We start from the raw sequence: 17116 nt of genomic DNA, 5'->3' as shown, positions 1-17116 counted from the left end.
CAGCTCCTCATAGCCCTCAACTCCCTGATATTTCAAAAATCTATCTACTTCCTATTTAAATACTTTCAGTGATCTAGTCTCCACAACTGAGGTAGAGAATTCCAGACATTCACTACCCTCAGAGAAAAAATTCCTTCGCATCTGTTTTAACTGCGTGCCCCCTTATTCTGTAACTATGTCCCCAGTTCGAGATTCCCCCACTAGCGGAAACATCTTCTCAACATCTCCCCTGTCAAGTCCCCTCAGAATCTTGTACATTTCAATAAGACCACCCCTCATTCTTCTAAACTCTAATGAGTAAAGGCCTAACCTGTTTAGGTGTTCCTGATAAGTCAACCCCTTCATCCCAAGAATCAGCCGAGTGAATCTCTTTTGAAATACCTCCAATACTAGTATATCCTTTCTTAAATACAGGGACCAAAACTGTACACAGTACTCCAGGTGTGGCCTTGCCAACACCCTGTAGAGTTGGAACAAGACTTCCCTATTTTTAAACTCCAACTCTCTTGCAATAAAAGGCAAAATTCCATTTGCTTTCTTAATTACCTGCTGCACCTGCATGCTAATTTTTTGTGTTTCATGCACAAGAACACCCAGATCTCTGTGCTGCACTTTTTTGGAGTCTCTCTCCATTTAAATAATAGTCTGCCTTTTGATTCTTCCTACCAAGTACATGAACTCACACTTTCCTACATTAAACTCCATCTGCCAAGTTTTTGCCCACTCCCTCAACCTGTCTATATCCCCTTGCAAATTCCTTATGTCCTCATCACAACATGCCCTCACACCTATTTTTCAATCGTTAGTAAAGTCATTTATATAGTCATCCAAGTCATTAATATAGGTAGTAAATAACTGAGGCTCTAGGACTGATCCTTGTGGCACTCCACTAGTAACATCTTTCCAACCTGAAAAAGACCCATTGATCCTGACTCTCTTCTGTGTTAATCAATCCTCAATCCTTGTTAATACATTACCCCCAATGCTGTGAGCTCTTATCTTGTGCAATAACCTTTTATGTGACGTCTTATCGAATGCCTTCTGGAAATCCAAATACACTATGTCTACTGGCTCCCCTTTATCAACTCTGCTTGTTATTCCTCAAGGAACTCTAGCAAATTTGTCAAACATGATGGTTGGTGATGGTGCTTAGCTGGCGATAGGAGTTGGTGATGTATGGAGAAAGAGCTTTGTGGTGGAGAGACCAGTGTGAGGGAAGTCAATAATGATGGCATGTGGGTGGGGGAGTGATGGTGCAGGATGTTTACTAGCAAGCTTATTGGGCCTGGAGGAAACTCCTGTTCTTCCCTGCCCACAACCAGTGCTGTAAATGCACCTACCTGATGGATCAGCCTTTCTTGTCTTGTTTTACATGGCCCGCGTGGGTTAGAAATAGAAACCCTATAAAAATGGAGGCACTCTGCCTTCATAAAACAACCAACCTGCCTCCTGCAAACAAGCTGGTCACTGGCCCCTCACCCTGCCTCAATTAAAAACAGAACTGGGGTATTGCAAGTAAGTTGGGTTCCTGTTTCAGTTTTTTAATACTTTAACCTCCCACTCAAACAAAACCTACTTGTTTTGGGAGTTTAAAATTACCTTCTCCAAAGATTCCGCTTATTATACAAATATCACTAGAAAATTAGATACTACTTTCTAAATGTTCCAAGCTAATCCTCTTTGTGCTATTGCTAACCTCATCACTTCTCTGCTGCAATTATATTCCGGTTAAATGCAAACCATTTTAACTGTGACTTTAATCTAATTATTTAATTTTAAAATGGTCTTCTCCAATTGTATCTGTACTGTCCACTATGGACCTGAATCAGAGAGATCAGGAATATGTCTAGTTTGATCTGCAGTTAGATGCAACTAGGCTAGGAAGGAAAAGGGCCATGTTTCCTGTTTCTGATCACTGTCCAGAAATCTTCTCTAAAACAAGTACACAAATTGGATAAAAACAGAATCAAAATGTGCACACAAATTAGATGAAAACAGAATCAGAGTTGTGATGCCAAAGTAGTAATGGGGGATTGTACAACTGATGTCAATAGGCTGGAGAAGAGAAGATGGAGAAGGAAGAATAAGCAATCTGCTGGAGAGTATGTACATGATCATTTGGTAGGCTGAGTTGCATTACCCTGATGTTAGATCTTTCTGGAAACATTCACAATATTGAATTCTACATAAAGAATGGTTATTTGAGCAAAATATTGGAGGAGCTGCAATACTCAATTTCTGACTCAGCTGGAGTCATTGAGTTCTGAAGAAACAGACAGAATTTGAAAAATAAGCAAAAAGAAAAAATTCTAATTATTACTTTGTGAAAACCTGCACAACACAGTAAGTGAGCACAATTTAGCCAAAAGGGATGTGCCTCCAGAATATACTATATAAGTGCAAAGCAAAAATATCAACCATAATCTAAATGCCTTTCTTCAAGTTGTTCATCATCTACATAACCTCACTCAAAAACAAAATGGCATTTTCCTATTATTCTCCCTTCCATATTTCTCTCTAAAGTTAAAAAAATTACAAAAATTAAGAGCACAGTTGAATCAAATGATACAATACTCTAAACAAGCAACTACTCTACATAGATGCTAATTCATGTTTCCTTTAAGATATGTTATATTTACATTAACTTCATGTGTAGAAACACTATATAACTTAAAAAGTAAAAATTGTATGTAATTGAAACATAGTGCTCTTTCTTTAAGAGTATCACTAACATTTCTTGGAGTATTAAGCAGCACACTAAGTCACAACACTGCAGACTGAAAATAGCTTGATTCCAAAAAGCTTACAAACATCTAATTATTGAGAAACCAATGTCAGTATTTGTAGTCAAATCTGTATTGTTAAATAAATGGCAATTGTGTAGATCCTCATCCTTACCAAGATCTAGAAATTCATGCAGAAACTCCACCGTTTCTATTGCAAGATGTGAATCAAGCCTGTCAGCCTTACCATCAGGTCCGAGATCCATAAAACTGAGATGTGTGCAGCATGAAGTTACCAGTAATGCTGACAAATTGCCTGTTTGAACTCTGCAAACAAAAAATAAGTAAAGTGTTTTTCTGTTAACTTAACACAAGCTACTCAATAGGCCCAGCCACAAGTGCACTTAACCATGGAGTTAGGGTCATTTTGAACTTAAACCATGAAATGCAGTGGTTGGAAGTTCAGAAATAGTACAAATTTTTGTTATGTGCTTCCAGCTCTTTACCAGGGTGGATTGGAAAATGAAGATGGCAGAACATGTGTTTTTTTGCACCAATCAGCAGATCAACAAATGGGGCTCTCTATCAATACAAAAACAATCACCCTTTGAGAAATAAATGCCAAATCAGATTTGCATTCTGCAAAAAAGGCCTCATAATCATCAGAGCTGGAAAGAAAGAGATTGATTCAGTCTGGATTATGATTCTAGAAGGTGGTAAAAAAGGTCTGTGCCAGTTCTTGAGTAATAACCTAAATGATGAGCTGAATGGATTTGACTGAATGGTTTTATTGTTTCTCTTGCCAATGTAGGTGAAAACAATATTTACATTCAACTCTGTAGAGAGTTACTAATTTCGCAGTTTAAGATCTAAGGTAGAGCAAACACAAAGGAAATTAATCAATAGCATTGTGGCTGATCTTTAAGAGGAAATAGAAAAAAAAACATAAAAATACCAAACATTAAGTGTAATGCCAAAAATAGTTTAATAATGGAGGATAGAATGCAGCTATTGACCCAAATAAAATTGCAGTTTTTCTGCTAAAAAAGGGAATAAAAGACTGAGAATGCAATCAATTAAAACACAACCTGCATTTGGTATATATGGCAATACATTACCTGCCAAAGTTTATATGAGTAATCAACTGGATTGTGCCATCTATAGCTGAATGCCATTATTGATATCAGGTATGCATATTCAACTTCAAGAGGGAACATTTTACAACTTTTATAAATTTAAATCAGACTTCCCTATGGCTCAGTTGGTAAGTGAGAGGTTCAATTTCCAGTTAGCTTATCTGAGCCAGAGTAGGAACAAGACATGATTGCTCTCAGTACCCTATGCAATGAAACAGATCATCAGCCAAAGTTTAAATTCCTAACAGCCATCCTGCGATCCCTGCAGAAAACGTGGACACCAATGAGATCAAAGGAGAGCAGCAAGCTCAGCTGTGAAGCCCTCATCTTATGGTAGAATAGTCTGCCAACACATTATCCAGGCTTATGATCGCTTAATTCCCTACTTAGCAATCAGTGTCCATGGAACGGAGTCTGAGAAAGAATCATGACATTTAAGAGAGGGGAAAATTAGAAGAAAAAAATTACAATTGCCAGAAAGTTGCTTTATACCACAGGAGTGTTTGGCAGTAAATTGCTTTTAAGATCTCACTCATGGACAGAACAAGGATGATTATTAAAAAGCCCATATGCTGTCAACGTATGTTTTATACACAACGTCTGATGTATTGTTGAGCTATACACATCAGAAAGTTTCAGGTTTCCTTCTCAGTCTCTGCCAAATTTGCAGATCTCAATTGGGTCAGGCATTACTAAATACAATTGGTTTTAATATTGCTGGGCATGTGCGCAAAAACTATTAGCCATATCCCCTGCTCCTCATGATTATTCAATGACTTCTACTGAAAATGTGTAATCGTTCAGTCATTCATCTGCCTTCATATTACCTACCTGGCTCCTCCAAAATACCCATCTTGAAGTTTTCTTAATGTTGATAGAACTTTCGGATCAATGTTGGTTCCATCGTCAACTGCAATGTTAAATTTTACACTTTAAAAAACATAGTCATTTTTAGGATCAGAGTTATAATTTGCACTCAGGTATCAAAAACAAAAATTCCATCTCATTTGTCAACTAACAGATCTCCAATTGTATTGCGCACAATAAGTCAATGATTGCACAGCTGTAACTCAGTGCTAAGATCTGGAAATATGAAGACCAATCACCATACAAAACTCAGGAAAGCTTGAAAACTGGTTTGGTAGAGTGGGGCAGAATTACCAACTACAAGACTTGACACACCAGTGAATGGTAGCCCTTTACATCTGTTATCGAAAATGACTATTTATTGGGCTGAAACTACTGGTTGAGTTTTAAATGATGAAATAAAATTCCACTTAAAACAGCAGCTTCTTAGATGGCCAAACATTAACACAGCTGCACCCTTCAAATTACAAAACCATTGTAATGGAGTCAGACTGTCTGGAAGAACCCATCAGAGGCAATCACCTTAGAGAAATGGGAAGGGCCCAAAATCCTGAACCATTCACGAAAACATCCAGACAATTACCTGTGTATTCAAATGGATATGGAAAAAGCCATTAGACACAATCACTTTGAACAATGAACCCAAACTGAGAAGGGAACTTTTCTAGCCATAATCCAATCATGTTTAAACCTTGGGCCTGGAATTAACTTGCTGGAACCATCTTTGGATAATTGGTCAGTTGGTGAGAGGAAATCATGTGATGAGTCAACTAACCCTTTTTAGTGCATTAAACTGCTTTTCTCTAGGCCAGAGAACGAATGCAGAGAACGAATGCAGAGGGGGTACAGAATAAGAGGATCCTGAATGGGTTCTCTCCCTCTCTCTCCATCCAGCCAGCAAGCTCAAGCCCTGCCTGTTACTTGACCATCCAAATGCTGCAGGCAGTGTTTTAAGAATCTGCCCAACAGCTGCTGTCTCCAGAAGAAAATTGTCATCACCATCTTTAAACTGTCTTGATGCAGAATCCAGAAAGACCATAGGACCCAGTCTGAAACTATCCAAGTCATCAATCTACAAGATCCGTATACCACTGACTTTTACTGGAGTCTTAAACTTCTTAACCTGTTCTCCCACTTTGTAACTTAGTTGTATGGGTGAGTGTGTGTGAACCCTTGAATAAATGTGTGCACGAGAGTTGGAGCGTTTTCATAAGTTCTATTTAAATCAGGTGTTAGGTACAATAAATACTACTTGCTTTTTTTTTAAAAACTTACAATAAAACCTGTGTTTGTGTCTCTTTTACAATCACAGCATATAAACAGTTAAACAATCCTTGGATTGGCAAGAATATCCTTTTTTTAAAACCCTGTTGTGGTCAAACATGGCATGGGAAAAGGGGAGCCATTCTACTCCTCCTCACCTGATCATAACACATCAGTTGAAATTTGTGGGCCATAGGCAGAGGGAGATAAAGCTTACTACCTTATTAATTCTCTTTAACTGACAGTGACAGTTGGGAAAGCCGACAAACCCAACGCTGAGGCGCAACAATATGGCAGAGCACTGACAGAAGATAGTCAGACATTTAAATAGTGTAAAATGTTCTTGCACAAGTGTGGTAATCTGATGTGTAATATATCATTAAGACAAATGTTGTAATGTAAGATTGCGTGATCTCGCTACTCAATAGAGAGTAGCACGGGCTACCTCTATGGTCAGTAGTCTTGAGTTAGAGTCTGAAGAGAAAAGACAGAGTTTTGAGTTGCAAGCACACAAGTGTAGCTGCTGAGTTCCTTTTATAAAGAAACAGAATGTGTTTCTTCTAAGAACAGTCTAGATCTTCTCTGTCTTGGTACCAACGCGGCCACCCCGAAACAAGTGTGCAACATGGATCCTTTAGCCCCAACAAACCAGGGCACTGGATCCAACAAACTGGTGACAAGAGTAAAAAACAAGAAAAGACACGAAAGGACGAGGTAAAAAGCAAGAAAGAACGAAGGAAATCAGAACAACCGACATTGGGCATACCTTGCACGGTAATTGTAAGTAAAGAAAAATTTCCTCCCTGATCGTTGAAGCAATCCCCTCAGAGGATGCTGCAATTTGGAAGAGTTGAGCTTTTCAATCCAACCTCAGATGGTTGGTCTCTTTATGTTGAATGCCTCTCATTCTTCTTCCAGGTGAATGACATCGCGGTGGGGGGGAGAGAAGAAGCGCGCGGTCCTCTTATCCACATGTGGGAGTAAGACATATGGATCAGTTCAAAATTTGTTGGCACCCAGTGCTCCAGATTTGAAGAGTTTTGATGATTTAGTGAACCTCGTAAAGAATCATTACCAGCCCAAGCTGTTGGTGACAATGTTCAAATTTAACTCAAGGAATAGAGCCGTGGGGGGAGTTGCCTGCTATGTGTCAAGTCTGAAACAATTAATTGAATATTGCGAGTTTGGTACATCAAAGATATGCTTAGAGATCGTTTGGTGTGCGGTGTAAATGAATATGCAATTCAGAAGAAATTACTGTCTAAAACAAATTTAGATTTTCAGAGGGCATTGAAAATTGTTCTGGCAATGGAAGGTAAAGTATGAGACTCGAAAGCCATACAGAGAGTGCAAAATGCCACCATCCTCCACATCGGGCTGGGAGCCTCAGCCAAAAAGAGCACAAAAGTGCAAAGCTTTACTCAGAAGCGGGAAGCGGGCACTGCTAGCAGACAAATCAAGAGAGATAACTTAGCAGCAAAAACATAGCATAATGATAACAGAGGTGGAAGTAAACAACCTTGTATTGAAGCACAGTTTAAAAAGATCGAATGTTTTTTCTGTCATCTGAAATGGACACCTCCTGAAATATTGTAAAGATAGGATCAGGCAGGCTTCCAGACTAAAGCAAAAACCAAATGAGTTTAACAGCATTGAAAAGCCTGAAGTAATAGATTCAGATATTAGTTGTATAGTTTAAAGGTAGGAAGAACAGAACCTATGTAACCATGAGAGTGAGAGGCCTATCAGAATGGAGGTGGATACTGGAGCAGCCACTATGGTGATAGGTCAGCATTCTTTGAAATACCCAAATCATGGGGAAAGTAAACTAAATTTGGAAGAAACTGATGCCAAATTGAAAACTTACACTAGAGAAGACATACAAGTCGAGGGCATATGTAAAGTCACAGTACATTACAGAGGTCAAACAATGAAATTACCCTTAATGGTGGTAGCAGGAAAGGGACCTAGTCTCCTTGGACAAAACTAGCTGAAAGAAATTAAATTGCAATGGACTGAAAACTTCCAATTGAGAACTAATAGGCTATCAGAACTACTACAAAAATAAGCCTCAATTTCAAGGACAAACTTGGAAAGTTTGAGGAGCTACAAGCAAAAACTCATGTAGATCCAGAGGCAACACCAAGATTCATGAAGGCAAGGCCAGTACCTTATGCAATGCGGGAAAAGACAGTCACCAAACTGGACAGATCTGAAAAGCTGGGAGTGATGCAACCAGTGCAATTTTCAGAGTGGGCAGCACCAATTGCACCTGTTCTCAAACCTGATCGAAGTATTTGAATTTGTGGGGACTACAAATTAATAGTCAATGAAGTGGCTAAGCTGGACAGACACCCCCTACCAAAAATTGAAGATTTGTGCACTAACCTGGCAGGTGGGGCTGCCTACACAAAGATTGATATGAGTCATGCTTATCAACAATTGGAATTAGAGAAGGTCTCCTAGAAGTTTGTCATCATTAATACACACAAAGGGTTGTACCAATACACCTGTTTACCTTTTGGCGTATCATCAGCTTGCGCCATATTCCAAAGAACCCATGGAAAGTTTAGTACAGGGACTGCCCCACATTGTAATCTATTTGGATGACGTTCTCGTGACTGCACTGAAAAGGAACATTTGATAAACTTGGAAGAAGTTTTGAAACGTTTTCCACAGGTTGGAGTATGATTGATAAAAGAAAAGTGCACATTCAAAGCAAAAGAGATAACTTACCTAGGCCACAAGGTAGATTCACAAGGCCAAGAAAAATTGAAAGCCATTAGAGAAGCCCCAGTTCCAAAGAATACATCCGAATTGAAATCATTCACGAGGATGATCAATTACTATGGACCCTTTTTCCCTAATTTGTTGACAAAACAGGTGGCACTGTATTACTTGCTCAAGAAGAACCAGCAATGGTCTTGGCAAACACCACAGGAAGAAGCTTTCACAAAAGTGAAACAGTTGTTAAAATCATCTACACTTCTCGTACATTTTGACTCCCCCAAAAAATTGGTATTAATGTGAAACGCATTTCCCTATGGAGTGGAAGCAGTGCTTTCCCATCGAATGGTTGACGGGTCAGAATGACCGATAGGATATGTATCGAGAACACTTAAGACAGCAGATAAAGGGTACTCTCAAATAAAAAAAGGCCTGTCAATCATTTTTGGTGTTAAGTTTCACCAATATGTACACAGTCATCATTTTACTATCATATCAGATCACAAGCCATTATTAGGATTATTCAACGAAGACAAGGCTATACTGCCTATAGCCTCAGCAAGAGTACAAAGATGGGCATCGATCTTGGCAGCATATGAGTATACTTTCATTCCTAGACCCAGAAGTCAAATTGCAAATGCAGATGCACTCAGTCATTTGCCCATACAAGTAAAAGATAAAGATGTTCCAATTCCTCAAGAATTAATTTTATTATTGAACTTCCTGGACCTCACCTCCGATATGTGCTAGACAGATTAAAGATTGGACAAATCAAGACCCAGTCTTATCCAAAGTGCAAGATCAAGTTCTTCATGGTTGGTCACGAGAACAAGAACCTGATGACATGAAATCATATTTCCAGAGAAGATATGAAATAACCAGCCAGGAAGGTATCTTATTGTGGGGAGCATGAGTGATTGTTCCTCTAAAAGGATGAAAGCCATTATTATCCAAACTTCATAGTGCACATCCCAGAATTTCCAGAATGAAGGCAATAGCACGCAGCTATTTTGGTGGCCTGGGATGGATGGAGGAATAGAAAACTTAGAGAGAAGTTGTACGTAGTGTCAGCAAGTACAAAAATTACTTGCAATAGCTCCGTTACACCCCTGGAAGTGGCCAGGTAGACAATGGGTGCAAGCACACATCACTACGTGGAACCTTTTATGGGAACAATGTTTCTACTTATTATCAATGCACATATATTTAATGAGATTGCCAACATCTTCTGCTACAATAGACAAGCTATGACAAAGTTTCGCAATCAACGGACTACCTGAAGTGGTCATATCAGACACTGGAACACGATTCACAAAAGCTGAATTTCACCAATTTATCTGCCTCAATGGTATTACTCATGTGAAAAATTTACCATACCATCCTACTTCAAATGGACTGGCCAAGAGAGCAGTTCAGACATTCAAATCTGGTATGAAGAAATTGTCTGGAGATTTTGGGGAGGGTTCAATTGAAGGGAAGTTTAAAAAATCAAAAAGAAATGAGAGAGAGGTGCAGGGTCATGAAGAGGCGAACAATAATCAAAGTGTGACAGGAAGGGGTAGAAAATATAAGCAAAAAAGAGTGCAGCAGAAATCAGAACCAGAATGAGCAAATATGGTAAAATGTCAAAGCTTAAGGCTCTTTATCTGAACTCACGCAGCATTTGTAACAAGATAGATGAGTTGACAACACAAACAGAAATAAATGAATATGACTTGATAGATATTACAGAGAAGTGGTTGCAGGGTAACCAAGACTGGGAACTCAGTATTCAAGAGTATTCAACGTTCCGGAAAAATAGGCAAAAAGGAAAAGGGGGTGGGGTAGCTTTGTTAATAAAGGAAGATATCAGTGTGGTGAGTAGTGATATGGGTGCAATAGAATGAGATCTGGAATCAGTTTGGGTAGAAATAAGGCATAGCAAGAAGAAGTCATTGGTGGAAGTTGTCCATAGGGCCCCGAGGAGTTGCTTCATTGTAGGACAAAGTATAAATCAGGAAATAATGGAGGCATGTAAGACGGACACTATAATTGTCATAAGTGATTTTAATCTGCATATTGACTGGAGAAATCAGATTGGCAGGGGTAACATGGAAGACGAATTTGTAGAGTGCATCAGGGATTGTTTCTTAGAGTAATACGTTGCTGAACCTACCCAGGAATATAGAGATAAAAACAAAAACCTGCGGATGCTGGAAATCCAAAACAAAAACAGAATTACCTGGAAAAACAGTTCTGTTGAAGGGTCATGAGGACTCGAAACGTCAACTCTTTTCTTTTCCGTCGATGCTGCCAGACCTGCTGAGTTTTTCCAGGTAATTCTGTTTTTGTTCTACCCAGGAACATGCTATTTTAGATCTAGTAATATGTAATGAGGTGGGATTAATAAGAGATATCATAGTTAAGGATCCTCTAGGGGGTAGCGATCATAACATGGCAGAATTTCAAATTCAGTTTGAGGGTGAGCAACTCGGGTCTCAAACCAGTGTGTTCAACTTAAATAAGGGCAAGTACAGAGGTATGAAGAGAGAGTTGTCTAAAGCGAGCTGGGAAAATAGACAAAGGGGAAGGTCGGTGGATGAGCAGTGGAAGACATTTCAGCAGATATTACATAACGCTCAGCAAAAATTATCCCGGTAAAAAAGTACTCCATGAGAAGGGTGAACCATCTGTGGTTAACAAAGGTGGTCTAGGGGTGTATCCAATCAAAAGCAGGAAGCTATAGGCCAATCAGACTAACATCTGTCGTTGGGAAAATGCTAGAGTCCATTATTAAGGAAGAAATAGCAGGACATTTAGAAAAGCTTAATGCAATCAAACAGAGTCGACATGGTTCTGTGAAAGGGAAATCATGTTTGACAAATTTGCTGGAGTTCTTTGAGGATATAACAAGCAGAGTTGATAAAGGGGAGCCAGTAGATGTAGTTATTTGGATTTCCAGAAGGCATTCAATAAGGCATCACATAAAAGGTTATTGCACAAGATAAGAGCTCACAGCATTGGGGGTAACATATTAACAAGGATTGAGAATTGATTAACACAGAAGAGTCAGGATCAATGGGTCTTTTTCAGGTTGGAAAGATGTTACGAGTGGAGTGCCACAAGGATCAGTCCTAGGGCCTCAATTATTTACTACATATATTAATGACTTGGATGACTATATAAATGACTTTACTAACGATTGAAAAATAGGTGGGAGGGCATGTTGTGATGAGGACATAAGGAATCTGCAAAGGGATGTAGACAGGTTGAGTGAGTCGGCAAAAACTTGGCAGATGGAGGTTAATGTAGAAAAGTGTGAGTTAGGAAGGATCAAAAGGCAGACTATTATTTAAATGGAGAGACACTCCAAAAAAGTGCAGTACAGAGGGATATGGGTGTTCTTGTGCATGAAACACAAAAAGCTAGCATGCAGGTGCAGCAGGTAATTAAGAAAGCAAATGGAATTTTGGCCTGTAACGCTAGGGGGTTGGAGACCACACCTGGAGTACTCTGTACAGTTTTGGTCCCCGTATTTAAGAAAGGATATACTGGCATTGGAGGCAGTTCAAAAGAGATTCACCAGGCTGATTCTTGGGATGAAGGGGTTGACTTATCAGGACCGGCTAAACAGGTTAAGCCTTTATTCTTTAGAGTTTAGAAGAATGAGGGGTGGTCTTATTGAAACGTACAAGATTCTGAGGGGGCTTGACAGGGTAGATATTGAGAAGATGTTTCCACTAGTGGGGGAATCTCAAACTAGGGGACATAGTTACAGAATAAGGGGGCACGCAGTTAAAACTGAGATGCAAAGGAATTTTTTCTCTCAGAAGGTAGTGAATATCTGGAATTCTCTACCCCAGAGAGTTGTAGAGGCTAGATCACTAAGTATTTAAAGAAGTAGATAGATTTTTGAAATATTGGGGAGTTGAGGGCTATGAGGAGCTGGCATGAAAGAGGAGTTGAGGCCGAGGGCAGATCAGCCATGATCTTATTGAATGCGGGGCAGGATTGAGGGGCTGAATGATTTACTCCTGCTCCTATTTCTTATGTTCTTATTCTATAGCGACTAAATTAGCACGTTTTCGTATCCATTATAGAACTACCCCTCATATGACAACAGGTGTCACACCTACGGATTTGATGAAGAAGTGCTGTCTCCAATCAAGATTGAACCTAATTATGCCAAACTTGAGGGTGGGTGGAGGTGGAAAGGAGTCAAGTCAGTCAGAAGATTGGACATGACTGTCACAGTCGTGACAGGATGTTTAACATAGGAAAGTATTTGTGAAAAATTTTAGAGAAAGACTAGCATGACTGTTTGGTGAAATAAGTGCAGTTATACTTGTTTTCTTCCCTACCATGTGAAAGTGGATGATCGAGTCATTCGGAGACACGTGGATCATATAAGAGGGAAAACAAAATGCCCAGAAATTATTCCATCAGTGCTTGTGACCGAATCAACGGCTCCTGTAGAAAGAACTCAACTGTGTACAGATGTGTCTGAAGGGCCGACTACCTGAAAGAGTTGGAGAAACAAATTTGCAGGTACCTACTGAAGAACCAGATGCTCAGACAACTACAGTGAGGGAGGTTCCGGATACATCAGAAGCTGTCGAGCTGAGATGTTCTACACGCATAAAGAAACCCCCAGGAAGTCTGACTTTGTAATTTATTGATCTGTGTGAATAATTTGATATTTTGAGAAAAATTGTAAAATGTATTTCTGAGTAAAGGGGGAGGGTGTAGTAATCTGATGTGTAAGATACTTTTAAGACAAATGTTGTAATGTAAGATCACATGATCTCGGTACCCAATAGCAGAGTAGCAGGGTCTACCGCTGTAGTCAGTAGTCTTGAGTTAGAGTCTGAAGAGAAAAGACAGAGTTTTGAGTTACAAGCACACAAGTATAGTTGCTGAGTTCCTTTTGTAAATAAACAGAATGTGTTTCTTCTAAGGATGGTCCACAGGTCGTCTCTGTCTTGGTACCAACTTGGTCACCCCAAAACAAGCATGCAACAACAATCCTTTAGCCTCAACAAACCAGGGCACTGGATCCAACAACAGGTAAGTTTAAAATAAATTTTTGCTAAATTTCATCATCTGTGTCTTCCTCTACTACATTTTTCAACTTGTGAGGGTACAAAGGGTGGCTGAAAGCACAAAAATATATATTTGTAGCTATCACTAGCCTCCCCTTTGTATTGATGACTTTTGCTTAAAAGCAAAATACTGCAGATGCTGGAAATCTGAAACAAAAAAAAAACAGAAAATGCTGGAAAAACTCAGCAGGTCCAACAGCATCTGAGGGGAGAAAAACAGTTAACGTTTCGAGTCTGTATGACTCTTCTTCAGAGCTAAAGAGAATTAAAAATGTGATGAAATTTATACTGTTGGGGGGGGGGGGGGGGCGCGGCGCGGTGGAGCAGGTGAAACTGTATAGAAAGCCAGCGATAGGTGGGGTCAAAGGACAGACTGCCAAAGTTGTCATGAACAAAAGGACAAAGGAGTGTTAATGGTAGTGGTACTGGCTAAAGAAGGTGCTTATGGTGGCATTAAGGTCAGAAAGCAGAATGTGATAATAAATCACTGCTATTATCACTTACATAGAAGATATCAAAACTTAATCTCTCTCTACAGATGCATACACATGTATGGCATTATTCAAGGTAAGTCAACTAATACATTATTTTATAAGGCGACATTGGTGGATTTTAATGCCCATGGCAATGGGTTGATCCACCAGCTTTCAATGCCCCCGAAGCCATTCTAAGCACCCCCAACCGATTTAAAGCCAATTAGGCAGTTACCTGGTTAGCATTGTGGTTCTCATTGTGGTCAGAGTGGATGTCCCGTTTCCAAGAGCTGCTGGCCAGAGACTGGCAGTTTTCGAGTACCTCTCAATGCAGCACCTCTTTAAGCAGTAGCCATGGTTGGTATTGCAATAAGCCCAGGCAGAATCATCACTGGTACCTGGAGTGTAGGCCCACCAGGGGCAGGTGGGGAGGGTCCCACAAAGTAGGGAGTAAAGAGGGTTAGTTTTAAGGGCAGGCAAGGATCTTCACACATGGGTGGTGCTTGGCACATGCAGGTCTCTCCATTGGGCATGGGCTCCCCAAGTAGGTTGAACACTCTCCCTACCAGGGCTCAAGTACACCCGCCAGAGTTCATCTAGCGGGTTACTGACATGGCATGACCCCATCCATTGCTCGTTGAATACCTGTGGTGGCGGGATGAGGCCTTTAAGTGGCCACTTGAGCTTCAATTGGTTTCCAGGCAGGAAGACCATCCTTGCTCTTTCCTGCCCAGAACTTAATCTGGGGGAGTCGTGAAAGCGATGGTGTCTCCACCCCTGACCTTGTTGCTCAATTATATGGGCCTTTCCACCTTCCAGTCCACCTCTAGGGTAACATTAAATTCCACCCAGTGTTTCTCCCATGCAATGAACAATGAAATGAGTTGGATCTGTGTCCCTTTAACACTCTGAAGTTTAATCTTAAGGAAACAGAGTTTCACAATTTTCTAAAATTAGCTGTTTAGTCGGCAAACTTTGAATTACTGGCAACTCTGCACTTTACAAATTGACGTCTGAATGACCCAGTTCTCCAATTTACTGAGTTCATTGTTGTTTCATTAAGGAACATTACAAATCATAATGCATTTATGAATTTCAGGGTCAAGCTCAGAAGCATACAGCATAAGATAACTTTTCACGTGTTCTATCACGTGACCCTGAAATGCCATATTTAATAAACAAATAAATGTTCTTACTTACATTGTCAGAAAATGTGCTATTTTATAAGCACAATAACATAATGCCAGCAAAGAAATGCATTATTCTTCTGCTAAGGTGCAAGTGTGTGTCTCTTTAAATTCATAAACAACGATTTCTAAATAAGCAAACATTGGATGAGTTAATAAAGTGGTCAACTAAAAGACCATAGGAATTCTCCCTATTACATTTTATACTCCTGGGAGAATCACATTGTTTCTTTCATTTACATTTTGAAATGCCACACAAAAATTTGAATGTGAGACCTGAAACTTGACAAAGGAGTATGAAGCACAGGAAACACCAGCTAGGTGTACAGATTATAGACACATAGGTTATTAATTTTTATGTATCATAGTTTATAAATTAATAATCTGGCTATTTTCCTACTCCTGATCATGGTCTAGTGCGTCTTTGTTAGAAAGTACATGCGTGTGGATGGCAGGTTTGAACAAAATTAGAATCAGCCAGGATGCTACCCACACTTGAACAGTTAGTCAAAATTTACTGCTTGATTCAAATATGAAGTACAAGCTGCTGGTGCCTGTGAGGTGCCAGAGAGCTGCTAGCGTCTGTACAACAATATACCATCTGAGCTCAGTGCTATCAAGATTAAACATTTGGGGATTTCTTTTAAAAAGTTATAAATATTTTCAACGTATGATAGAAATCAAAATACTCAACTTACTAAGCATGGTCTGTGAAATTGGAAATGTTACAGTGGGTCGTCCAGTCTTTCGCCAGCAACGACATAAGTATGACAACTCTGTTCGAAGCATCTCAACGACCATTCGATTATCAAGGGCCAGGTAAAACTGCTGCTTATCAATAAACTGTAAACAGATAGTTTTTCAAATGATTTGATGTACATAAAAGGAAAACAAGATGCAAGAGTACTCATAGTACTCAGACAGTTTAGCTTGCGCAGTGTGTCACTGTATTAATCCACATCATAGAATGATCAGCGATAGGTAGACATTGTGAAAAGTATCCTAATTTATTATAGGAATCAGAGTGATCAACTTACTGACTATTCTATATGAAATTGGAAATGTAACAGTGGGCCTCCAGTCTTTTTCCAGCAACACCACAAGTATGATAACTTTTGTTTGAAGCATCTCCTTTAGATTGGAAAATTGAACATGTTGCTTCACTATCTAACAAAAGCAAAGAGGGAAACCAGGAAATGATAGACCAATTAGCCTAAGATCTGTTGCTAAAGTCCATAATTAAAGATAGAATAAGTGAACATCTTGAAAATCTGTTGCTGATTCGAGTGTGCCAGGATGGTTTTGAAAAGGGTAGATCATGCTTGAGGAATCTGATTGAGTTTTCTTGAGGTGACCAAAGTTGTTGACAGGGGAATGTCTGCGGATGTTATTTACATGGACTTCAAGGAGGCATTCAATAAAGCACACACACACACACACACACACACACACACACACACACACACACACACACACACACACACACACACACACACACACACACACACACACACACACACACACACACACACACACACACACACACACACACACACACACACACACACACACACACACACACACACACACACACACACACACACACACACACACACACACACACAATAGTGCTTCCCGTCAGGGATGCCGCCGGGCAGG

At 39.7% G+C, this 17116-nt stretch overlaps 1 protein-coding gene across 6 annotated transcripts in view; it reads right to left on the bottom strand.

Moving 5' to 3' along the window:
- The window catches only part of phka1a (phosphorylase kinase, alpha 1a (muscle)), a 116711-nt gene that overhangs the window by 46613 nt on the left and 52982 nt on the right, over nt 1–17116 (bottom strand). For 4 of the 6 annotated variants that reach the window (XM_041195230.1, XM_041195231.1, XM_041195233.1 and 1 more), the window contains 3 exons: nt 16156–16300; nt 4691–4769; nt 2899–3050 (listed from right to left, as the gene is read on the bottom strand). In XM_041195230.1, the coding sequence (XP_041051164.1) occupies nt 2899–3050; nt 4691–4769; nt 16156–16300 (376 nt within the window). The remainder of the gene's footprint in view (nt 1–2898; nt 3051–4690; nt 4770–16155; nt 16301–17116) is intronic. The other 2 variants (XM_041195232.1, XM_041195234.1) reach the window with 1 other exon arrangement.

Source organism: Carcharodon carcharias, chromosome 9 (genome assembly GCF_017639515.1).
Source record: "Carcharodon carcharias isolate sCarCar2 chromosome 9, sCarCar2.pri, whole genome shotgun sequence".
Lineage (NCBI taxonomy): Eukaryota > Metazoa > Chordata > Chondrichthyes > Lamniformes > Lamnidae > Carcharodon > Carcharodon carcharias.
Note: the sequence above shows the minus strand (reverse complement) of the source record. Positions and strands in the feature narration are given on the sequence as shown.